At 38.0% G+C, this 26,492-nt stretch overlaps 1 protein-coding gene across 11 annotated transcripts in view; it reads right to left on the reverse strand.

Moving 5' to 3' along the window:
• VPS13B (vacuolar protein sorting 13 homolog B) overlaps positions 1 to 26,492 on the reverse strand; it is a 931,639-nt gene that overhangs the window by 119,625 nt on the left and 785,522 nt on the right. For all 11 annotated transcript variants that reach the window (XM_077809935.1, XM_077809942.1, XM_077809940.1 and 8 more), the window contains 4 exons: positions 25,788 to 26,195; positions 9,897 to 10,099; positions 2,387 to 2,594; positions 1,895 to 2,079 (listed from right to left, as the gene is read on the reverse strand). In XM_077809935.1, the coding sequence (XP_077666061.1) occupies positions 1,895 to 2,079; positions 2,387 to 2,594; positions 9,897 to 10,099; positions 25,788 to 26,195 (1,004 nt within the window). The remainder of the gene's footprint in view (positions 1 to 1,894; positions 2,080 to 2,386; positions 2,595 to 9,896; positions 10,100 to 25,787; positions 26,196 to 26,492) is intronic.

The following is a 26,492-nucleotide window of genomic DNA, read 5'->3' on the forward strand; positions in this document are numbered from 1 at the left end:
AACTTACACATTCTCATGGAGAATGACAAGCTGACAGAGAATCTGCTCAGTATAGGAGATGTCCCCACACAGGAGAGAAACCTGCTGTTTCCTTCTTTCAGAGGGATTAGTCCATCACAGGATGAACAGGGCTTAAATCTTGCCATGTTAAAGGATGCTGTACAAGGGTGTATGAGGGGTTCTAACCAGTTCAGTTCTAATGGATGGAAACAGTTCATGGCAGTCAATACAAAAGATGAGAAGTAGTTCTGAAGATTTTCCCAAAGATTTGTAGAAGTTTAGCTAAAGCTAAGAACTAGTGGGTTGAACAATTGCCAGGTTCCATCTCACTGCCACCCGGTAAGAGGGAACTGAGGGAGGGTTGCAGACACCTTGCCCTTATGCCCTTGTATGGGAACACGAGAAGGCACAAAGTATATACATGTAACCCTGGTTGTCAGCGGGTGGGATCAAACCGGGGACCTCAGTGCATGAGCCTCTACCGCGTGAGCTAAAAGCCATCTGGCCGTTAGCTAAGGCTGTAGCTTTTTTTAATCTCTTTTTTTAATCTCTCTTTTTAAGTGGTCTCAGTGCCTCTAGATGGAACAGAACATCACATCCAATTTAAAAATGTGTGTGGGTTACATACACACCCCCACAGACACTGGTACTCAAAAACCCTCCAGTCTTACATGCATGAGGGAGGTGCACAACTACAGTGGGAACACACTGGCGTACTCAATGGAGAACCTATGTTACTATATATGGCTAAATTTTTTAAGTGGTACACGTGGAATTTTGCCCACAAAACCTACTAACTATAATGGGATTTATGCAGCAGACTTCTTGCACATTGCTTTGAAAATATAGTCTTTAAGGTCTGCAATTTGAAGGTTTTCACATGGACTGAATGGAGTCCTCAAGAAAGTGCATGATAACACCATTTTGATCTTTGATGAGACCTCAGGCCAAGCTTAGTTGATTTCTTCAATTTAGTTCTTAATCTTCATACAATTTAAGGATATTGAAACTTGCCTCTCTAGAGGGCAAAGAAATTGGCAGGACACCTAAATGATCTCACTAACACTTTGTGCAGTATAATGATATTATATCATATTTCTGTGGGAGATTAACCTGATCCATAAGTTAATGCATACTGGTGCATAATTCAATTCTTAAAACAGAAACTCTTCCATTACAGTTATAACAATAACAAAATAAAATGTAATACCTCTCACTGACTTGGAAAGGAGGAGGACATTATATTTAATATAATTTGCAATACTATTTCAAAACTGAACAATAAGCAGATCTAAATAAGACAGAAGATGGCCTGCAGAAAGAGGTGAAAAGTAAGAATTAAAAATATTAATGAATTCACAGTTGAATAGATATCTATACAGAAATGCAGGGAATAAGGGAAATAATTAAGATGGATTACAGTAGAGAGTACAGAATTCCTAATAATGTATTTTGGGGAACAACAGGCCTACTAAATAATGAAAGAGCAATGCAGTTGGCAGTTGCAGGAACACTACTAGGGTATACAGCCACACTCCATCTGAACAGAAGGAGGCAGACAGTGCTCCTGAAGAGGAGATCCATGGATTGGGGCAATAGGATTGGATTGCTCTAATCAACCTCCCACAGCAAGAAGATAGAAAACCAGAACTGCTGAGGTTTGCTGTAGTTTATGATGCTATGGAAAAGCCTTCACAGGTAAATGGTAGGTTTGATTCATTTTAAATTAGTAATGTGTTTAAGCTGCAAAATTCACCTCCCATTGACTTCATTAGACCCCTATTGTTTGTTTTATGCACAATTTTTACGAACAGCAATTTGTAAAACACTGAATAAACTTTATAACAACAACATTCTCTTTTGTTAATGACAGTAGGAATTCCCAATTACCAACCTGAAGAACATCTCCAAGGTCTGCAGTGCTAATATCCGGATCTTCAGTTGTATTAAAAGGAACAGGAGTTATTCTTACAAGGGTAAGCACTCTGGGTTCTGGATATCTCCATAACATTATTCCTGGACTATCCTCAGTTTCATTGTAAAACACAACTTCATAGGCACTCGGTAGTTTCTGCGCTTCTGTCAAATGAAAGAAAGCTATAATTGGTTATGTAATTTCTAAAAAGGAACAGGCTGGTTTATGAGACAAAAGTATTTAAAAACAAATCTCTTACGATCAAAAGGAGAGAAAATAAAAAAGCAATTTCCCTGACTTTTAAAAGATTGCAGCTAAATGGAAAAAAATCAAAAAGACGTTGATGCAACAGATGTTATTTTCAATTGCTTTACCAAAAAAGGTAAAGAACTTCGTAATAGATAAGTGATCTTTAAAAGTTTACTATTGTACTTACTTTGTAATTTAAAATAATAATAATATTCTTCCTACCTGCATCTTGTATGTACTGGAACAGGCCTGTTCTCAGATCATCTGACGTATGCTCAGTTTTTGAGGTTTGATTCCTTTCCATAGGAGACCGAGTCTGGTATGTTTGATCAGAGATCAGCGTTTCCATCTTGCCTTGTTCAGTAAAATACCCTTGCAGAAGTTCATGGAGAAGAACTAAACAATTCAAATGTTCTTGACCCCAGAAGACCTTATTAAAAAAATAACGAAAAGAAAAAAACAGAACAGATGACAAAAATGTTGCTTTAAAATATGTAATTATTTTAAACAAATTAACAAAATAAGTAAATAAAATCAATAAAAATAAAAACCTATATAGAATATCAGGGTTGGAAGGGACCACAGGAGGTCATCTAGTCCAACCCCCTGCTCAAAGCAGGACCAATCCCCAATTTTTTCCCCAGATCCCTAAATGGCCCCCTCAAGGATTGAACTCACAACCCTGGGTTTAGCAGGCCAATGCTCAAACCCCTGAGCTATCCCTCCCCGCAATATCTTTTTTTGCTGCATATGCTTCATATACTGTAACTTTCTGCAAACCTGCTAAATGGCAAAAAGATTCTAGCATGCCATTTGATAAATTTATCTTTTACTCCAGTCTAAGGTATTCATTTATTTTTATTATTTATTGAGTACCCTAAGCATACTATGCATCTCACATATATATAAAATAGACAGGAACTGAGCTCAAGTGTTTAGAATCTAAAGGCCTGCTCTGCACTTACTGTTGGGCATATTGCTTAGTGCTGGGAGTAGTCCTCCTAAGTCAGGTTTTAGGATAAGCTTATGGGGAAAGTAATTTTAACGTTTCAATTGTTCAGAGCACAGTGTTATAAAATGGGGCACTTAGGAATGTAATTCTTTGGAGAACATTAGGTCTGGTTCATTGAAATTGTCTTTGAGTGATATATATGTTTGGCAATAAGTTTCCATGGTAGATCTTTTAGTTACTGTTTTTATGGATTTTCTTCCTTTCATTTATACTTTTTCATTACACTTAAAATTGGTGGACAAGAGAAGGAAATTAAGAAGGAACAATGCAGAGAATAAGATGAAACCCCATGATATATATTTAGTGTTCCATGTTTTCAGTTTTTATTTGTAAAAAAAAAAAAAAAAATCTGGGAATTTTTCAGTGTTTATTTTCCAAACATTAAAACTGGTATGAAATATTGTTATTAAAAAAAAACCCCTTGGAAAAAAGAAAAAACAAAACTTTCATAATATACATTTTACTGAAGTATAATTTAAAGTTGTTTTTTATCTACAAAGCTATTTTTTGTCTTTCAGAGTTAGTAGGTTTTCCAGAGATCCTGGTTAGCGTACACTCGCATAATTTTCTTCAAAGTATCCTCACTCATGTTGAGCCTCTTGCTGTCTTAGAGGTAGTCCAACTTTGAAAATAAGCAATCTGCATCAATGGATTCGGGGGTACACTCAAAGTTTGCCGTGCCACTTTGCTGAATTTGGGAAGTGCATTTTGATGACTGGTCTAAAAAGCCAGCACATCCAGTTTCACATTGTCAGGATTAGGTGTGTTCATGTAAGTGGTAAGTTCCCCTTTCAGATTTGAAGTTTCATCTTTAGTGGCAAATGGTTGAAATACTCTGGCATAATGGTCGTAGTTTGCTGCAAAATTCACTTTGAGGAAGGGGTGAACACCTGGATGACATTGCAAACAGAATCTTTGGCACCAAACACTTTGGGCTTCAGATTACAGGCCACGGTCATTATTGAGCATTGTGTTGAGGTTTTGAATGCTTTTCTGATTTTCTCGTGTTCTGGAGTTGGAAGGATATTCAGAAACAGCTGGGTTTTCTCACTGTATGTTTCTCCTGCAGCTTTTGTGCTATACTCAGCTGACATTTTGGTTGTCAGGATCCGGTAAATGTCTGTATTGGCAAATGTGCTGGCACTTGCTGGAGAAAACTCCAGTGCTTTCTGTGTGTCACACAGTGTTCCCAAGTTTTCAGCAATGAACATTACAGTGGTGCACAGAATCAGCAGTCATTTTGGTTATTTGCCAGTCTCTTCAGAGTTTTTTCTTTAGAACCAAACAACTCAAGGTGATCTAGGAGATGCATTAGCACAGTCCACGCATTATTTACATGACAGGCAGCAAAGTATAAGCTCATCCACCGATGTGGCACAACAGGGGTAAGAAACAGAGGCAGTCGGCTCTGCACTTGTCTTGCACTGGGTAAAACAAAGCTTTCAACTTGTTCACATGCTTGAAAACAGCCCCAAATCCAATGATGCAAGATTTCATGTGTTGCATTTCTTCTGTAACAGTAGCTGACAGTGCAACATTAATCAGATGAGCAGGACAGGTAATACGTAGCAGCTCTGGTTTCTGATTGAGTTTAATCTCCCGTGCAAACTTAGCCATGTAGGAAGCAGAATCTGTGTTAGTTGTGGCCACATTTTTCCAAAGTAGTTTGTACATCTCAACCATGTCGGTTATTGCTGCCTCAACAAAACAGCTGTCAGCAGAGCAGATGAATGTCACATCAGCACAAAACAATGCAGGTTTATTCACTTTGAAATAACAATATGAAAACAAAAGGCCAAGCATCGGATGGTCCAAAACATCAAGAGACTCATCAAAAATCAGACTAGATACATTTCCATCAATTTGTTCCACCAGTTTAGATACTAAAGCATCATCATTTTCTTTCAGATACTTACAAGTGAGGTTATCTGCATTAGGAAGGGTTTTTGCTGCTGGACAGTATTGTTGCACAAAGTCACCAATACTTCCCTCTGCAATTAACAGCGGCTGCCCGGCAAAACAAAGAGCACCCACAGATTCATTGACACAATCGTGCTGTGTCCTCTACTTCATTAAAGCCCTGGTGAAAATGCCTGATATTGATTGTTTATCCCAAAACTCATTATCTTCCTTAAACTTCTTGTGTTGCTTACTTTTGACATGCTCCTTTATTCAATCAGCACAAGCACTGACTTCAATGCTGCGGTACTTGCAACGCAATGAATCCTCTTCACTTCTGTATTTACTTTTCTTGAAAATTTCTAAGCACTGATTTTCTTGTTGGTATTCTGGCCAACAAGATTTGCATTTTTGCCCCAAGTTTACCTTTTTCTTATCTTATCTATCTTTATCTGTGGAGGATTGATTGTTTAAATTGAGCGCCGCAATAAACGGATGCAAAGAAATAGGTGGGCAGCATTTCCTTGTGAGCTAGTCATAGCATGATATTAATGTTGTTTGATTTTCCAACCTCCACTGTGTGTATTCTGTGTTTTAGTCTGCAGAACTGCTTCAGTCTTAGAGCTGCAGGACTCAACAATCACATAAAGCGTTAGTGTTTAACAAAAATATGTATTTGAAAAAAATATTGAGTGGATTGATAAATGGGTGTAAGTCCATAAAAACAGAACTCCTTTAATTACAAAAACTGGTAATTTATTGGTGAAAATTGGTAAAAACTGAAAATGCAGAACAGCCTTAAAGAGTTGCCAGTGAACAGAAGTTAATAAATAGATAAACATGAATTATTTTATTTATTTAGATTTATTCAAACACACAAGAGATGCCTTTCCATAGTCTGCAGCCATCCTTGACATATCTTAAAAACATATCACAAATATTACTCTAAAAGTTCAGCAGTAAAATTCAGTATAACTCACTGCCAGCAAACCAGGCAACTTTAAAACTCAAATCCCCTTCACTCTCCAACAATTCTCCAGCAAGTCTGGAAGACAATCAGATTCAGGCTATTTTGGACATGGGGAGGTGCAGGTTCTGAATCATGCAGTTATTGACACAGTAGTCCCTCACTATCCTACAATTCATGAGCATGTGCTGATTAAAAAAGGTCTAATAAACCTAACACAGAGGATAAAGAATAGCAGCATGAAGTAAATTTCACAATATTTCTTGGGAGAGAAAGACCTGGATATGTTGCCCAAGCAAGAAACCACATAACAGTTATGAGTATCTTATTCCTGGTATTTGGTTTCTTTGGAAGGTAATCCAGTTCTCTTCTCACCCATAAAACCATCAAAAGAGAGAGCAGTGTGGTAGAACAGTAATGGAAAAAAAAAAAAACAGAATAAGAAGGTGGGAGTGACATCATGAGAAAAGGAAAGAAGAGAAGTTTAGAGAAAACAGGGAGGATTAGTGAAAGTGAGAGAACATGGGGAAAGCAGAGACACAGTATAGCAAAAATAGGTGGTGAAATAAAAGACAAAACCCCAGACCCAAATTCTTGTCCTCCCATTTCCTTGCTTTTTCTCTCATCCTCTCCCCAGGGAGGAAACTGTGTATATGTAGTGCAGTTTTATTTTGGTAGGGGTTTTTGTTTGTTTGTTTTTAATGTACATGCTACCATGTGTTTTAATTGAGATTCAGATTTAAATCCAATCTTTGCAGCTCAGGACTCTCTTTATAATGGACTCATAAGGATAAATATACTTTACATTTATTTTAAATATAAAAATGTTGAGATGCTCAGATACTGTGGTATCAGTACCTTAGAAAGACAGACATACCATAACCCTGAATCCCAACAATTTTCAGTTTGGGGAAAGGATAGATTAGGATCTAGAGCCACACTTCCATGGGGGAGGGCCCATCTTCAGAACACATTGCTGTTGATTTGAGCAAAGTTTGAATTTGGATGAGATCTCAGTTAGATGTTCCCAAATTTTAGGGAGTTGCATGTTTAGGGTTCTAGTTCAGGCCATCCTTAATCAAAACATTCAGGTGTGTAGAAAAAAAATGAGGAAAATACACTTAAAAATTCTGAAAAAAGAAAAGGAGTACTTGTGGCACCTTAGAGACTAACCAATTTATTTGAGCATAAGCTTTCGTGAGCTACAGCTCACTTCATGCTGCATCCGATGAAGTGAGCTGTAGCTCACGAAAGCTTATGCTCAAATAAACTGGTTAGTCTCTAAGGTGCCACAAGTACTCCTTTTCTTTTTGCGAATACAGACTAACACGGCTCTTACGCTGAAACCTGTTAAAAATTCTGAAGATACATAAACCTTTTCAGAAGAAGGCAAGAGAAAGACAGAGAAGTGAAAAAAAGTGAATTGACAAGGTTTAAAAAAATGTTGAAAAGATTTCTGCAATGTTTGTTACATGTTAACTGGTTCTGCATGGTGAATCATATAACCGTGAATGATATGTAATCCCAGGTATTTGAACACTAATACGTCTAATCCTATCTGGGTGCTTTCGGCAGGCAGCAAGTGCACTGGGGAACGAATGGATCTGTCTTTCCTGGCTGAGAGAGAAATTAAAGAACTGTTCCCTTTCGCCTTGTCAAGCAGTGCTGCATTTCTTCATTCACACTGCTGTCTGCAGCAATCCTGCAGGCTTGGACAAACCAGTGACAAATTGATGACAAAGTAATTTTTCAACAATTGCCCTGACATATTCCCAGAACCCCCTCTGCATCTAATTTAAAGAGATAGCTGGTCTAATCCGTGCCACATCACTCAGAATTTAATTGAGCCCTGGTCCTTGGAATTCCAGTGTTGGACCCAGTGGAATATCAAGACACCAAAAACTAGTAGGCTATCTAGAATGCAGTATCTCAAGTATTTGTCTGACACTATGTGATGACCACCAATGATTCAGGATTCTAAGTGCAGAAGTGTACCCATAGAGAGAGAGAGAAAAACAGAAGCAACCTTATCTATTGATTTCATCACAGGATGAAACCACCAGATGGTAGGTCAAAAGTCTGCAGTTGGTGGGTGGAAGAACAGAGACAAAAGATCTTTTTACTATGAGTACAGAAGCAGGAAGCCCGAGGAGACCGAAAAAGACTTGCAATAAAGCTGGCTGAAAATCACATTTTCCCTTCCTCTGCAGCCACACATAAATTGTGGGAGAAAGTATGGCCTTGTGGAAGTAGAAAGGCAAATGGTCCTGAATTGGAAGTAACCTACAACTATGAATTGTAAGTGTACAGGAGAGGAAAACAAAGACTAAAAACAGAGACACCTGACGGAATGGTCTGGAGGATTCAGTAGTAACATTTAATACTCATACTGCAAGGAGGAGGAGAGCGCCTTACAGTCAAAGGTGACGACAGAGTTTTTTGCCTCACCATGGTGTGGTAGTGAGGAAGGATGGTCTTGTGGTTAAGGCACTGGACTGGGACACAAAAGACATAGTTTAATTCTTGGCTCTGCCCCAAATTAAGTGATTTTCTCAAGGCTGCACAGATAATCTCACTGTGCCTAAATTCTTCATCTGTGAAGTGGGGATAAACAATTCCTTTCTCCCACTCTTTATCTGTCTTGTCTATTTAGATTGAAAGATCTTCAGGGCAGGGACTCTCTTTCTATATGTGATACAGAATCTAGCACAAAGAGACACCAATATAATTTGGGACGTTTAGGTACTACCGTAGTACACATTAATGATGGTGATACATGAAGTCATATTTAGAGCTTGTCAAATTATTTGTTGTGAATGATTAATTGTAAATATAGTCCTTTTTCATTTTGCCAACATTTACAAACTGATCCAGATTTCTGCAAACATTTTGTTTATAAGTATTTATTGAACAGTTTATGTGCTGGAGTTTATTTATTTTTAACATTTGGTGCTTGTAAATCTTACTGTAAATATGTGTGTATCTTGTCCTAATTATATTACAACCCTCTTGCTTATGTTATACAGAATCAGAATTCTTCATTTCAAAAACTCCTCTGTTTCTTGGACTGTTTCTTGTAATTCTTCAAGTTACGGACACATTTAACTGAAGTGGCGGATAGCATGTAAAACTGAGTGTTAATTGCTACAAACAACAATTATCAATTACTCCCCTGAGAATTTTTTGTATGTTTTAAAAAATTGAAGTGCATTTGTTAGAGCTGTCCCAAGGCATTACGCATGCATACACATATGCACGCACACAGAAAACAGAACAGGCTCCCAAATATTAAGTGTTAGTAACCTGATGCAATACTTTTAAGGGAACACACACATACAGCTACACTGCAATAAAATGGCCTGAACAGTTCTTGTCAATACTCTATGCAGTTTTGTTTAATCAGTAGTTTCACATAAACACACACGTCTTTCAAAATGTAAAAATTTTCAAATGTGGTGAACTGTCTCATGATGCAAAGCTTTACAAGTTTTCTGTGCAGTTTAGACAGGAGAATCAGAATTCAAGGCAAACTCGGTTACATATCAGAACCATAAGAAAGGCCACACTGGGTCAGACCAAAGGTCCATCTAGCCCAGGATTCTGTCTTCCAACAGTGGCCAATGCCAGGTGCCCCAGAGGAAATGAACAAAACAGATAATCACCAAGTGATCCATCCCCTGTCGCCCATTCCCAGCTTCTGGCAAACAGAGGCTAGAGGCACCATCCCTGCCCATCCTGGTTAATAGCCACAGATGGACCTATCCTCCATGAATTTATCTAGTTCTTTTTTGAACCCTGTTATAGTCCTGGCCTTCACAACATCAAAAACATATATATCAAAAACATATACAGACCTGTATCAGCCCTCCTCTGAAGTCAATATGTATTTTTGGAACGGATTGCTCTGGACCAGGATTACCACTGTGCTTACACCACTTAGCTTCCACATTGACAGAACAACAGAAGGGGCCTATCAGAGCTCTGCTTCTTTCTTTGAAACTTGTTTTAAGGAGAAAATCATTTATGTCAAGAACAAATGATGATCCATGAATTACACCTGAAGAAAAAGGAAAAATATATCATTTAGCTTAGGGGGGTGTGTGTTTTCCCAAGATATATATTGTCTAGAAATCTATATTGTCTCTTGAGGCTAGATTGTTAATCCTTTACTCTTATTGGTGAGCAATTATTCACACATGTAGTCCCATTAACTTGAGTAGAACTTCTTCTGTGAGTAAATGCCTCATCAATGTAACTAAGGCATTCACAATCTGGCCACACTGCTTTTGGTTTGTTTTCAGTTTGCTTTTCCAACATATTTGAGTACACTTTATATTGAATTCTAGTTATGGAGCAGGTATGTTTCATGCACATTCCTTACAAAGTACTATTTGCCAAAACATTATGACTTTTTACATGTGTGAGTATTTTAAGTTTTATGAATAGAGACATTTTTCATTAAACTATGCAATTTTTTCAAGAGTATATTAAGAATAAGAACAGCTGCTACACTTATTATATTCTAAACTGATAGGAAATAACCATTTTGAATTATTCTCTCTGCTTTCATTCTGATTTCTCACTATAATATATTGCCTGGATAGAGTCTAGAGTTCTTAACATGAATAAGGTTTTTGCTTGAATTCAACAACTCGAAACAATCACAGTAACTCAAAATACATAACATGTGTTTACTAAAAAAATCAATTAAACCAATCTTTTCACATCATAACCATTCATAGTGGACAGAGTATTATAAAACCTTTAGAATCATGGAATCATAGAATATTAGGGTTAGAAGAGACCTCAGGTCGTCATATAGTCCAATACCCTGCTCAAAGCAGGACCAATACCACCTAAATCATCCTAGCCAAGGCTTTGTCAAGCTGGGCCTTAAAAACCTCTAGGGATGGAGATTCCACCACCCATTCCAATGCTTCACCACCCTCCTAGTGAAACAGTGTTTCCTAATATCTAACCTAGACCTCCCCCACTGCAACTTGAGACCATTGCTTCTTGTTCTGTCATCTGCCACCACTGAGAACAGCATAGCTCCATCCTCTTTGGAACCCCCCTTCAGGTAGTTGAAGGCTGCTATCCTCCATACAGTTTCACAACCCTGAAGTGGCCCTTGGGCCAAAAAGTTTGCCCACCCCTGAGCTAGGCTGTTCTCAGTGGTGGCAGATGACAGAACAAGGAGCAATGGTCTCAAGTTGCAATGGGGGAGCTCTAGGTTGGATATTAGGAAAAAATATTTCACTAGGAGGGTGGTGAAGCACTGGAATGGGTTACCTAGGGAGGTGGTGGAATCTCCATACTTAGAGGTTTTTAAAGCCAGGCTTGACAAAGCCCTGGCTGGGATGATTTATTTGGGGTTGGTCCTGCTATGAGCAGGGGACTGGACTAGATGACCTCCTGAGGTCTCTTCTAACCCTAATCTTCTATGATTCTATGAAAATGATTTAATAAAACAAACTGTACCTAAAATCTCTCTACTCTTTAGGATATTTAGATGCAAAGCACTACACTAGAGGCTAGGCTACATTTTTCTCTTTTGCTGCTCATTTTTGGAATTGTCATTGAGAATATTGAATTTCACCATTCTTAGTTCACAATGCCTATAGCTTATTTTTCTAATGAAATTTGATACTTACAAAAGATGAAAGATTAAAGAGGCCTACAGCGTACAGATGTTTCAAAGGACTGTACTATTTTGAATTTTCAAACCTTTGCTAGAAGAAATATCCCACTAAAATGGAATTCTATTCTGTGTACAATGTAAACATGCCTGGTTTAAATATGTGGGGAGGTTTAAACTTCTCTGATGAACCTCTTTCAAAATCCAGGAAAAATCTGTCTATGTCCTGAGACTTTAAAGTATAATGCCAAGAATAATTTTACAATGTAATGATCTATAGTTTCTTAAGAATGTGATTTGTGTTATGGAAGAAAACACATAATGGACCCAATTCTTTTCTCAGATGCATTTTCACAGCTTCTGTCAATTCCAATAGAAATACTAGAAAAATCCAATCTCACCTACATAGCTACAGAGGTGCCATTGTAGTGTGGTGTGTTTTGAACAGAGGGAGAGTGGGTCACACACTAGAGGTATGCATCCTCTGGGCAGCATGGAGCTCACCTCTGCAGAGTTCCATATGGTGCAGAGTGCAGGAGGCATGCAAGATAGGGTAGGACTGGAGGGGACCCTACTGTGGCAGAGGGTCTAGAGAGCTACTTCAGCAATTGGGCTGAAGTACCCTCCATGGAGCTACTTTGCAGTCTAGGGAATTATTACTTAAAGTTCTGAGATGGAATCCTAGCCCCATGGCAGTGAACAGGAGACATGCCAATGACTACAACAAGGCTAGAATATCAGATTTTGTCTCTGGATAACTCAGTCTTGGTGCTGGATCCTGGATTTGGCCCTGTGTGTGAACATCCAAGACAAGAATTTGGCCCCATTTGATGAGGCTCTTTCGAGATTAAAAAAATAATTAACAGGAGTATGTTTATAGTATCAGTAAGACTACATCTTCTTCTTTTGTTACTGTTTTTGATGATAAACACAGCATATTCAGTAGAACAGTGAACTGACAGCAACATACAGTATACAATACAAAAGCTCTTAGCCCAAGAAAATAGTTTCTTTGGTTCTTTTGTTAATTTAGTTATTTTAAGGAGCACCAAAATCAAAATATTTCATGTTTTCAATTTTTTTTTGCACTTGTCTGATGACATTTGGTTCTAAAATGCAGAAATATACTTTTGTGTAGATTATTCTCACAATTTGTAATACGGCAGAAGTGACCTGCAAGTTCAAGGATTTTTTTGTTTTTGTTCTTAATATGAATTATATGTAGGGTTACGTGCTGAGTGTTCCACACAGCAAAGGGAAGAAAGACTTTCAGTACGGAAGATATTTTAGCCACACTTTTTACCCCATTGGTCATCTGGAATTACCTATTGTCAGACATTGTAGTGTGACGCATTGCAACATGCACTATGCTGGCGATTATCATTAACCAGGGCCCACAGCAGATCCAGTCTCCAGGTAAGTGCAGCTGGCCTGTAGTAGACTGCCTGATGGGCTACGCCACCTGTTTGGTTGGAAGAATCAGCACTAGCAGATCAGCTCCTAAGTCCAGCAGCAGCAGCAATTCAGTGGCTGCTCAAAGGATTTACACACAGCTATGACAGCTCCTGTGCCTGCCTGTAGCCTTGCTCCCAGCCCTGCTTCTGCATTGGCCCCAGCCTTGCCTCACTCCAGGGAACTCAGCTCTGTCCCCACAGCTCCAATTCCTGGCCTATGATTCTGGCTGTGACCCTTGCCTCTGGCACCTGGCCTCTGACTCCAGCTCTGAGCCTGGGCTCCGATTCTTGGCTACCAACTCCTATTCTAACCACTAGGTCTGATTCCCACTCTGACCATTAGACCTGCCTGCTGCTCTGGCACCTAGACAAGAATGCCCAAGTCATGTGACAGTGATGTAAAAGCCATTACAAAACCTGGCTGTAACGTAGAGTCGATTTACAAGGATTATGCAGATTGTTTTTTAAATTACACAACAGTTTCACAAAATATAAAATGTAAATGATACTAACCACTCAACACATACCCAATGTTTACTGGTCCAGATTCACTGGTATGCTCTGGCTGCTTTGTGTTTCCAGTTCACCTGGATTTATGACTGCTTGTGTAGCTGGACTTGCACTTTGCAACCAAAGTGTAGCAGTGAATCCAGCTCAGCGATTTTAAAATAATTGCAAGTCAGTTGTAAAATAGAAACACCATCCTTAACTCACTCCATTGGGCCTAAGTATTGCAGTTGATATGTGAGATCACACAGCACTGTTAGGTTCCTCTGATAGATGACTATATCATAGACAAAATGTATGCACAATAGAATGAACTAAACATGAAACTTCAAGGTTGATACCGAATTCATGAGTTGAAGGCAGATGTGAAATATTTTTAGACCCTTTAACACTTTTAAAACAGTCACGTAAAAGAGTTACTTCATTTGGTTCAGTGCCTACATAATATTGTAATCATCTGTATGATAATTGATTGATTGATTCCTCTTTCCAACTGCTATATATCCTAGTGAGAACCTGAGACACAATCATTAATAAAGAAAAAGACATGTTGATGAATTTCAAACAAGGTAATTTATGTTGTGCAAAACAACTGCATGGGTTACGTACTACAAATACTAGAGGAATTTCAGGGACTTGGGCCACAGTTTTATTTATTTTTTCTTATAAGGAACCAGAATTTCTCTCTTTATAGGCAGGACATTATATCCTATTTCACAGCAATTATAAATGACATTTTTTGGGGTGAAATGAATCTTACTATATAAATCAATATGTATGTAATGAAAAAAAAAATTCAAAGAATAGTCAGATAAACTTGCACAAAGGGTAGTCTTGAGAGAGCTAAGAGAATAAGTACTTAAAGAAAACAGATGAAGATTGGCAGACAGGTAGAAACTGCAAAAATAAGTGAGTGAAGAGATGTATGGGCTTTAGGGAAGCTTCTTTCACTGGAATATCACTGCAGTAGAAAACCCAGTAGGCTGCCATTAGGGGAGAAGTATACTCACATTCTAAGGGAAAGGGAGTGAAGAAATACCACTGTAACATCAGTATGCACAGGGGGCTTATTTTAGGATTTTTAAGCACCATATTGAAATACAGAGCATGAACTGAGCTCATGAAGCTCCTTTCCTCTTACTGAATAAGTCATCTTGGAAAAGCAAAAAACTAATTCTCCTCTTCTGTGCTCCCCTCCCACACACTGCTTTCAGCCAGCTCTTTCATGGATCTCTCTCAAACATCTTGTGTAGAATTCTGCCTTCAGTTTAAACAGATTAAATCATGGTCACGATTTCAAGTGAACTTGATATGGCAACATACAGAAGTAATATATCTTCATAAACGATTGTTGTGAAATGCAGAAGTTAACTTGCTCTGTTTGGATTATTGCTTGCTGAACAGTGACATACTTTTCAGTGAGTGCAATAATTTAGCTCTAGGAACAATTAGTTTCATGACTTTTAAAATACATCTTCAGGAGACTAATAAATGTGAACCACTTGCTGTAGACAATGTTTACCAAATGCTGCCAACCCTCCATTGTCAGGCTCCACTCAGATCCTTAATAGTACTGCAAAGCACTGCCATACTGACTGAGCAAAATGAAATTTAAATCAGGCTTCTGTATGTCATTATAAAAATTATACTATGATGACACATGCTAGAAGGGCATATCCAGGTATTTTTTTATACAGCTGGAAGTAATCTATGACTACTTGAAAAACTGCAAGCCTGTGTTAGATACTCTCCAGAAACTGATTTGCATAACTGTTAAGGCTATTAAAAAGTATGAATACTATTCAAAAAGAACGCTGTGTACAAGAAAACTTCCTATAAAGACAGAGAAAGCTTTTGATGTTCAATCATATCATCTTTAAATATTTAATGTCACTGACTTGATTTATACTAACACAGACGCTACAAGGACACTTGACAGGGTCATATATAGAGAGCCAAATATGCTAAAATAAAGATGTGAGGATTTACTATTATCAGTATTAGAAGATTCTGCAGCGGTCAGGTTGTGCACAGGTGAGAGAAAGGGCCCAGATAAGGAACCTGACCTTATCTATTATCATTGCAATGGATGTAAAAAGGCAGAGACAAATTCGAACAAATGCAACAGAAAAACAAAAACAAATAGCCTCCCTTTTCATTAATGATCACTTTAGATATTAGAATATACATAACAAGTGACAAGAGGATAGTTCCTTTAGTCCTACTCGGTCACAAATGAAGGAAGGAACTATAACTCAAACAAATTGCTTAGTCATTGTATTCCAAGTATTTTAAAATATTGATAATTTGGTAACAGTTTTAATAATTACCAAGTACTGAAAGAAGTGAAAATGCCACAGGATGTTTTTTCCCTTCTACTGCGCGCACTGGATTTCTGCATGTCATTAGTTTCCCAGGAAATAGCTGAAAGATGATATTTGATCTGGCTGCCCAGCCACATTGATAGAGTTCAAAGCAGAGTTTTGATTGGTAGATGTGTATATGGGAAGCATTTTTTTAAAAAAAGCAAACAGGTGACAATTTATTTGTACAATACAATAAACAGCACTGAACATTAGACAGACTATATTTGGGAAAAATTTCTTTAGGTCAGTCATGACTTTGCTACATACGGGGCACTGCATTGTTGTGCTACCCTAGGAGGCACTGGGGAAGGAGATTGTGTCACAGAATCATAATCTGCTTCTGTTTCCACTTGTTTAGGGTGTGCTTGTGCATGTGTGCAGGGGAGAGTAGTACGTGGTGTGCCAATGCTTTGGGGGTGGAGAAAGCTCCTAACTGCCCCCTCAAAACAGGAGGGGAGTAGCAGTTTTGTGAAGACAGCTTCCTCTACTGTTGACATTCAGGACGATCTGGCCCTTAGAAGATTAATTACCATACACATTTCTTTATTAATCTACCTGAAGGAGGAAATATTTCTCACCCTTTGAGGAGGTGGGGATTTTATGTCTTTTTTTAGGTGATACAGATGGAATTGTTGGTATAAAGTTACTTGTCGGGCTTCTGTATGTCATTACTTATTTATACCAACAAAGCTGACCCCCTCCCCAAAGACGAATTATTTATTAAGTATTTTCTAACTACTTTCATATCCATATTTTGATATGTTATAAAGGTGATGATGAACAGTGAAATCTATCTTCAGAATCTGTTTTGCATTTGCCAGAGAAATTGGAAGGTATTTTTTAATATGCACATCGGTTATGTCTAGAATGAATAGTAAATTTCTCTCTCCTCCTTTGTTAAACTTCAGATGTGTTATGTCATAAATGGATCAAGCAGTTTTGCTGTATTCTCTATTGGCATTCGTAACAAACAGCTGCAAAGAAAATGGGGGTAGTTCTGGACCAAACAACTATTGGGGAAAAGCTCTAGTTAATGTAAAAGTCACCAGACTGAATAGTGACTAACCACAGCAACTAGAAAATGGTGAGACATCTAATTAGGGACAATTTTACAGGCAAGATTAAGTTAACAATCTATGGACTGCTCTGGATTTCCCATTAGTATGGAACAGAATCTTATGATGGTTCCTTCTCCCCAGGAGAACAATATTTGCACATTACTGATTAACAATTCTTTACTGAAAGAGAGCTTTTCAGCATTGCATAGGGACACACGTGGGTTCTGTAAAAACATGAGACGTGTAACACTCGGTAAACAGAAAGTAATGATCTTAAACAGGCCAAATCCTTGAACTCGTCATTAATAAATGTCCCCCTGCATTCAGCAGCCCTGGCTGCTGGGAGCCTGTTTTCTTCAAGTACTTCAAACACTAAAATCCAGGAACATTTATTATTTTAATCCATTACAGGCAGTGCTTGATTTAACTTTATTGGTTGTGGTGGTGGTAGCGGTTATAGTGGGGGTAGAGCAATGTTCTTTTACACATCATTTCAAAAGGGCTTAATTATATTTTATAGCTTGGGCCAGGAATCCTGCTTGTTTTGTGTCTAACAAGGTTCAAATGAAGTTCAGGTCAGTGATGAATCAGAAGAAAAGTCAGAGATGGTTATCTATCTAAAATGAGCTCATCTCCCTTAAAGAAAGGCTAGGCAGGTACATCGCATTCCTAACACTACTGAATGCTAAATAGAATGGAAATCACAAGTCGATTGCTGATTTGATAATTTCTCAAAAAGAAAAGGAGCACTTGTGGCACCTTACAGACTAACCAATTTATTTGAGCATAAGCTTTCTGAATTTGCGGTGCCTGGTTACAGCACCAATTTAGGTCTAGACAGAATCTCTTTCATTTTTGGTCAATTATTGTCATATGTATAGAATGATTTACAGTCTATTTGTAAATCATTATGCTACCATGTTACACTAACTAAAGAAAAATTAATTCTAATGGAGAAAAATATGTAGTAGAATAATAACAAAAAATGTAGAGCTTGTATTCATCCATGTTGTAATAGATATTGAGTGAAATCCTGGCCCCCGTGAAGTCAATGGCAAAACTCCCATCACGTCAATGGGTTTCATCCACCGTGACTGACAATGAACTGGTAATATCATGAAGGTCATAATAATATGTAGGCTTTCATATAATAGCACTTTTCATCTTTAGATGTCAAAACTTTTTAGAAAGGTGGCTAAACATTCTTATCCCCATGTTACAGATGAAGTAATTGAGCTCACACTTTTGAAAGCATCTACTAACTTGTGGCAGTTTCCACGGTATGTATCTGATGAAGTGAGCTGTAGCTCACGAAAGCTCATGCTCAAATAAATTGGTTAGTCTCTAAGGTGCCACAAGTACTCCTTTTCTTTTTGCGAATACAGACTAACACGGCTGTTACTCTGAAACCTCTACTAACTTTGGGTGCCTCCATTTTTGGGTGCTCAACTTGAGAAATTTAGGGTATGTCTACACAGCATTTCGGTGCCTGCAAGAGCAAGCATCTCAGCGCAGGTTGATAGACTCAGGTTAGCACTCTAAAAATAGCTGTGTAAACAGTGCTTTGAAGTTGCAGCTCAGGCTGGAGCTCAGGCTCTGAAGCCTGGAGGGGGCTCAGCGGCAGCCCCCCTTCTCCTCCCCGCAGTCTGTTATCCCAGCTGGGGTACTTGCTCCTCTGGGCTCCAAAACGGCTCAACACTGGAGCGGGAGGTGTAATTTCTAGCTTGGGTAGACATGCCCACATTAGCTGTCATTGACCAAACATGCTAAAAATACCAGTGTACCCACGGCTGCATGGGTGGCAGGACAGGCTAGCTGCCCTGAGTATAATCCCATCTAAAACCTTAGGTACATACTTGGATCAGCTAGCCCATCCCACTGCTTGCCCTGCTGCAGCTATTTAACGACAGCTCCATTAAAAGCTAGCATGGGTAGGACTACCTGAGCTGTAAATTACATCTCCAGCTCTGGTGTAGGCATTCTCTTTGGGGTTGATTTTCAGAGGTGCTTAGAACTGCTGCTCCATTAATTTCAGAAATAGTTGTGGGTATTCAGAACTACTGAAAATCAGGCTATGGTCATCTTAAATTTGGCACTCAACAATGGAGGTATCCCAAACCATTGGGCAGCCCTGAAATTGTAGGCCTAAGTAATTAGCCCAAGGAAGAGTTGGGATTAGAGTTTAGGTCTCCTGACTCCCCACTACATGCTTGATTCACCTAGATCCCAGCTGCTCTACTGAAACAAATGATCCATGTATTAGATGAAAACATGTTTATAGTGTAGCCATTATACAGAAAAATACGGAATGTTTAAAAAAATATCAAAGCACAACCCTTCAGCTATTATACATTTGCTGGTTAATGCAAGTTTTCTGTAGACTCACCATGAAAAGCTGGAGTATGAGAATAACAGAGCTTCCACTATTGTTATACATAGCATAAGCAGCTATATAATAAAATACAAAACAAGACCAAAAATCCCCAAACCATAAACCCAGAAATGAAATTCCCATCTCATACATTAAGTATATGTGATTGCTTTCATTATGAAGGTAGTAACAGAGCTTGAGAAAACAATGCTATTTGTTCTGAACGAACATAAAATAGTTTGATTCAGTTCCATTTGGAATTCATCCATTCTTTGGAGGTTTAGCTATGTTAATTAGTGGTCCCGCACAATTAGAACATATTTTCTTTCTTAAATCAGCAACCTGCAGTTAGTTTGCAATTTTTAAAAAAAACAGACATGCCAGTTCATCAGTAGCAACTCAGAACCCTGTTATAAAGTAGCAGTAGGGAATCTGACCAGGATTAATAGTGGTACTCAGTCCTGGGATTAGGTGGTGTCTTGTTTCATGGATTTTAGGCCATCTGTTCTTCCCTCCTACATTTTACTTCTGCAGAACGATAAACGCACCTCCACCTCAGGGACTATAGAAAAGAATTAGAATTCTTCTGCTTTTCATTATCACAAGATTCAATAACTCATTTCATTGTCAGGATAATCCCCTTTTACTCTTTCTTTTGCGCTTGCAGGGTATGCCATAATGACAAATAAAATCCCAGATGTTAGAGACCTGCTGAGGTCTCCACCTTTTCTTGAGTGTTGGGTTTAAGCTACTTGGGACATAGTGTCAAAACTGACAGGACCCTGATGCCCACACCCAATATTCATTAAGGTTTGTTAGTGATTTGTATAGCTGTCTACAAGCTGCACTTCCACTTCAATCCTCAGTGGCCATTTAAATATTTAGTTTGTCCTCTGGCTTTTACTGACAAAGAATTCATTTCCTATTGTTCAAATGTTGGAAAAAGTTTATATTTCTTTCTAAAAGTAACAAAGGTCTTCTGGGTGTTGTAAATGGCTTGTTACTGCTGCATATTATTTTAGGTAGTCATATCTAATTTAATGTTTTATTTCCCCTTAGGCTAACTTGCATATCTGCAGCATCCAAAGGCTATGACAACGCCTTAGCAAAGTTTTCTCAAGAGGCCCAGTTAACTGTGAAATGAAAAGTTTTGTATCTGCTTTATACCAATTAATATCTACATTTTATTTTTTATATTTATAAAAAAATCTTAAATCCATTACATTTTTAATCTGTAACTAGTGGAAATACATGCAATTTTCACATGAGAAATTGAATGGGTTTTTTTGCCTTTTATTTGCATGCTAAGATAATTATATCTGCAAAATAGAGGAAGGGCAGTGAAAATTATTTAAACTGTTACTCTTTTACCAAGAAAACAATTCACTGGATTTTTTATGGCGTGAAATCCCAACATCCCAGGCATCGAGCAGAGAGTCTTCTCTCTTGTGCCCTCCTGGAACAGGAAACTGGTCCAGAGAGAGTCTACAGTTTTCTTCTTTTTCACTCTGGAGACAGTATGTTCCCAACCTCTCTTCCAGGAGGTTAGCTCCAATTTCAAAATCAATCTAAATTAGCTAATGGGGCACATGTGTAGGATATTTGCACCCTGCTTTCTAGAATTCATTGGTGAACCTCTGTGAATTATCCAGGTTTTAATGACATGAGGCACTACACAACAATAAGCTCTGTACTTTGTGTGAGGTGCTGAGCACCGTCAAGTGCTACTGACTACAGTGAGACATGAAGGGCGCAAGACACCATGTAAGAGATGGCCAGCACCTCACAGGCTCAGGTCCATTTAATTCCTCAGATTGCTTGTGAATTTGGGCTTCCTGGTCAACAATACAAATACAGTACCTGAAAGTTACCTAAGCAAACTCACAGCATTCACTATTTCAAGATGTGGCTCCAAATTTACCCAGCTAAAACTGGAACCAAATGTTAACCTCTGTCTTTAAACGACATACATTGGTTACAATTAAATTATTAATTTACCTTCACATTTAAACTACTGTCCTTGAATATGTCACAAAGTTATAACTGTTGTCTTTACGAAACTAAAATTAAAACTACTGTTAACGATAACCTTAGTCACAGAGTTTTCTGCAATACAGTACATCACATTCTATTATAATATTACATTACTAAAACCACTCAGGACTTTGCTATAAGTACAGAGGAGAGTATAAGTATTCCAGCAGAAATTGGAATCATGTGATTATAAGTCACTGTTGTATTAGAACCTGCAGAGTGTCCATAAAAATGAAGTCCCTTGAAACACTAATGGGGTTTGGGGTTGTATAATATTGCAACAGGCTAAGTGGAATGGAGGTTTTATAATTAGGCCTAAAATATCCACAGTTGTGATGTGTACAATCACTACTGCAATTTATCCCGTCAAAAAGTGAAAAAAATAATTCAACCGATTAGCCATAGTATTTTTCAATTTTCTTCTTCAATAAGAGGAGGAAAAAAGAACAAAAATTAGAAGGTTTTGAGTTTGCATGGTTAAAGTGGTACAAACTTTAAATGTCCGGGAAGGAGGGTGGAATAGTTTTCACAAATTACATATGGCAAGTTTCTTTGTTAATTTAAAAACAAAATAAAACAAAATAAAAACAACTTCAGTCATTATACAAGGTCATAAGCTTTTGTTCCCTCCCTCCCCTCATAAGGGAGGAAACAAGCTGACAACGCATTCCCGTGTGTGTTTTTCTAAATAATTTTTAGCATTACAAACCAACTTCATCTCTTAAATTAAAACTCATCTGGAAATGGGGCCATTTACACTGTTTATAAAACACTGTCACATAAAATGTGTAAAAAACATTTTTCACTAAAAATAGCTTGCGTAAGTAAGGGATTAGAGTAGTTTCTACTGAAATAATTGTTCCTTTGTAGTTTTTTCCATGATGTTTTTGAACAGTTTTTTTAACTATGTTTATTAAAGTCAGCACATCAAAAAGGATCAAAGAGAAAGCTAGTGAGAACCAAAGAAACACCAAGTGTGTTGTGTTGTCTCACTGCAGAGTTATGCAGATTCAAGTAAACAAGTGCAAATTGTTGAGGTTTTAATGAAAATTTTCTACAATTATTGAATCTGAAGTCATTCTATATAATAACATCTGTACAACAGATGGCCATACTGTATAAAAGGCAAGCAATGCTCCTTTTTCTTTCCCTGTTTTAACAGTACATCTGAGATGACTACTTTTGTCACTGTGCTCAGTTTGGTTCAGTAAATAATTCGTAAAATGCAGCTGCTACAGATGGTCACAATACTTATATGACTATAAAATCAAAGACACAGTAAAGTATTTGCGTATTAGTTTCATACTATAAAATATCTGACATTAACCCTGTTCAACTCAAAAGGTAAATCTATAAAACTTTTTAAAAAGAAAATTCAAGAACTGACATATTTTAAATAGTCCTCGTTCTCAAAAATCTGATAGACACAGCTACTGCACTTTTCCATTCAGCTAACTTGCATGGTATTTTTTACACTTAATAAAACAATTCTTGCTAGTAACTGCAGTATTCTTGTGTCTTGTGAAGATCTTTGAGACAAAAATATAATTCAAGCCCCATCACAATATTTTATCTTATTTCATAAAGTTACCTTTAAATGTTTTAAATAAGGCGGTTTTGAATACAGTTCTTTGGAAATGTGTTTTTCAGTTACTGAAACTTAAAAACAATTTCCCACATTGCTGTGTTGGAATTCAAAAGCTCATGTGAACGTGATGTGTTTTTCTTCTTATAAAACAGAAAGATACGCTAACTTTAATAGGAGAAATGTGAAGAGAGTCTGTTGATCTCTCTTTATTGTCTAGCTAGGGAAGTTATTCATAGTAAATGATTAGCTTCCATTTTGATTAGATTTGGCACTGCTGTCGCTTTATTTAAAAGTGCTTGCCAGAATAAAAACATACTAGAGACTTGAGTGTAGTTTATAGCATTCAAAAAAACCCAAACGTAATCTGTCTCCTGGAACTGCCTGAAAGATTAAGAAATACAACTTTGTAGCAGAACGTTTCTGAGGCTTAATGTGCAAGTCAAGGTAAGTCCTTCTGGGAGGATGAAAACTCAGGGGGAAGTGATATACACTGCTGAGTTTGCCAAATTGCTTTAAAGTACAGTGACAGTCCAGGCTTGGCTTTGATATATAGAAGCTTATGTGAACACCATAATGTACCATCGGAGGGATAAAGTATGAGTATGAAAGAAGGGAAGTGATGGAAAGAAAGAGGATTAGAACACACAAAAGGCTAAAACTATGTAAAGGATATTAAAAATGCCCTTTACTCTACTCAGTTGCTGCTCTTTCCATGCGAGGATTGAGATACAATTGGAAAAGCGTGGGAATACATTTACTCTTTCTGTCTGTACTGCAATTTATTTGTGGATAAATCAAGAATTTCAGCCTCTAGCACTTTCATAGCCTTTCATGTTCTATGAACCTTGAATTTTTCATTTTTAACTTTTAAAACAATAAAAAAGCACTGAAGTTTATTGGCCTGAGCGGGAATATTTCTGATGAAAAAGAAATAAATCACCTAGTTTGGCCTAGAACTCATACTTCTCAGCTACAAACCATTTTCTTTATCTCTTAAGCTACACTGCCAGCTGGCTAGGTCTGGCTAACTTCCAGATCATGTAAATGCACCATCTTATTAGTTTTACTAATAGACTAACCAATACAGTTTATAAAGTGGTGCAAAAATCCTTAAACGTAAAGGGGAATCTATTTATGCTTTGCATTCTGCTAATTCTACTTAGGGTGTGAAATTCCTTACATTTTTGGGCCAGTCTACACTAGAAGTGCTACATCGGAGCAGCTGTGCTGCTGTAGAGCGTCTGATGCAGACACTCTCTGCCAATGGAAGAGAGCTCACCTGTCAGCATAATTACTCCACCTCTTTGAGAGGCGGAAGCTATGTTGGCGGGAGAGTGTCTCCCACTGACATAGTGCCAGTGTGGCCAGCACTTAGGTTGCTGTAACTTGTGTCACTCAGTGGGGTGGTTTTTCCACACCCCTGAGTGACATAAGCAGTAGTGTAGACGTACCCTAAGTCTCACAGCAGTAGTCACAACTGGACATTTCATTTTCTGACTGAGAGTGTCTGTGTGCCTAATTCCCATTGATTCTATTGATTTCAGTGAGAGTTAGGTGCCTAGGCACTTTTGAAAATCCTACCACAAGTCTATCTGCATCTTTAGGTACCTAAATACCTTTAAAAATCTGGTCTCTAGTATCTACTGTGTGGAAGTTCTAATTTGTCTCTCTTGTATGCATACACATTAGCAGCATTTCTTACAGTATCCATGTAGTCAGAATTCAACCCAGAATTATGAAAAATTAATAATAAAACAGTAGCAATTAATATTTACAGTACTTTGTAATTTATCCCAGGCCCTCAAACATTTTACAAATACCATTAAACCATATAACATCCCTGACAAGTACAGGAAGTACTGAAACTATTCCCTACACTTACTAATGGAGAAACTGAGGCAGAGATAGGTTAGCTTATTGGTTCAAGGCCACACAGTAAGTCCAAGGCAAAGCCAGAAATAGTACTCAGTAATCCTGAATTCCAGTCCCCAGTTCTAATTACTACACAATATGAAAAAGAATATAGGAGAGGGCAGGCTTGGTTTCTCTAATACTGGTGAACTACTTTATAAAATCGTAGTTCTAAAATTTACAGAGTTTGAGTGGGTTTGGGGAGGGTTTTGGGGGGAAGGCTGACTTTTTTTGGTGGTCTACTGGTTACAGTAAAAGATTGGAAATCAGGATTCCTGGAAAGCTAGATTCTCCAATCCACTAAAGCCACTTTGTGCTGTGTAAGCTGTGCAAAGTGGCCTTAAAGCGATGGGAGAAAGCTAATGGAGAATTCCAGGAGAACACTCTGCCAGCAGAAAGCTGGTGGAGATGGCACTGCTAACTCCTGTGTCAGCCTTCCCCACACCCTGGGCTAAAGGGACCAGAGGAGAGGTGCGGAGGACGGGACAGAGAGGGAGGGAGATGGGCAGAGTGGAGCTCTACTATCATGGGGAACCTTATGCTAGCAGCACAAATTAGGGATGCCCCTGTGTAGCCATAACTTGTTCCAGGTCAGACAGCCCCGAATCAGGGAACTGCAGCCAGTTAACTGAGCTCCACATCAAACCCCAACTCCTACCTCAGAGTAGAGAATTATGGTAATTGATTCTGCTTCTAACCACTGTGTTACCTGGAGCAACAACACAAATCTCTGTATCTCACTTTACCAAGCTGTAAAATGGGGAATATAATGACACTTATACAAATAAGTAGCATCTTTCATTTTTAAAAGCTCTTACCTGTAGTTTTATGTCCAGCTTTGACATGCAGACTTCCACTGAGGGTTGATAAAGATACTAACAGGCAAGGTTTATTTGGGTGTGGCGTGGTTTCCATAGAAACAACCATTTGAGCAGTCTGAATGGAAATCTTTTGAAAACAGGAAACAACTCTCCACAAGTTTTCTTGGACTGAAGTCATTTTCTCTCCATTAGCACTTACTGCAGGTTGAGAATCCTTTCTACTGGAACATTCGGGTGCTGATATGTCATCCTTGATTGGAATGCTATTGGCTGAAGAATCAGCCTCTTTGCTAGTCTCATAGTCATTCGTCCTTATGATTTTCTTCAGGAAATGATTTATTTGATCAAGTTTGACAAAGCTCAAGTTTGCTTTCAAAGGCTTTGATATAGCCACATTTATGTCAGCTGCAGAAAAGATTTGAGAGAGACAAAAACATTATCAATTACTCATTTAATGGAAAAAATAATTACCATTTATTTGAAATATGGAGGGAGAATTCTATTTCTCTGGCTGATTTTGACATTTCAATAAAATTACTAAAAACAGTGATCACTGTTTGAATGGAAGAAATCTAACTCAATCTTATTTTCTTGTTTCTGTTCAGGGATCATCACAGCCTTATGAAAAGACATAGACAAACTCCAGTGTGTAGGAGGGTAAATACATAAATCTGTGTGCATCATACTGAAAATATATATTCC

The sequence above is a fragment of the Eretmochelys imbricata genome, chromosome 2, assembly GCF_965152235.1.
Source record: "Eretmochelys imbricata isolate rEreImb1 chromosome 2, rEreImb1.hap1, whole genome shotgun sequence".
In the NCBI taxonomy this organism is placed as follows: Eukaryota; Metazoa; Chordata; order Testudines; family Cheloniidae; genus Eretmochelys; species Eretmochelys imbricata.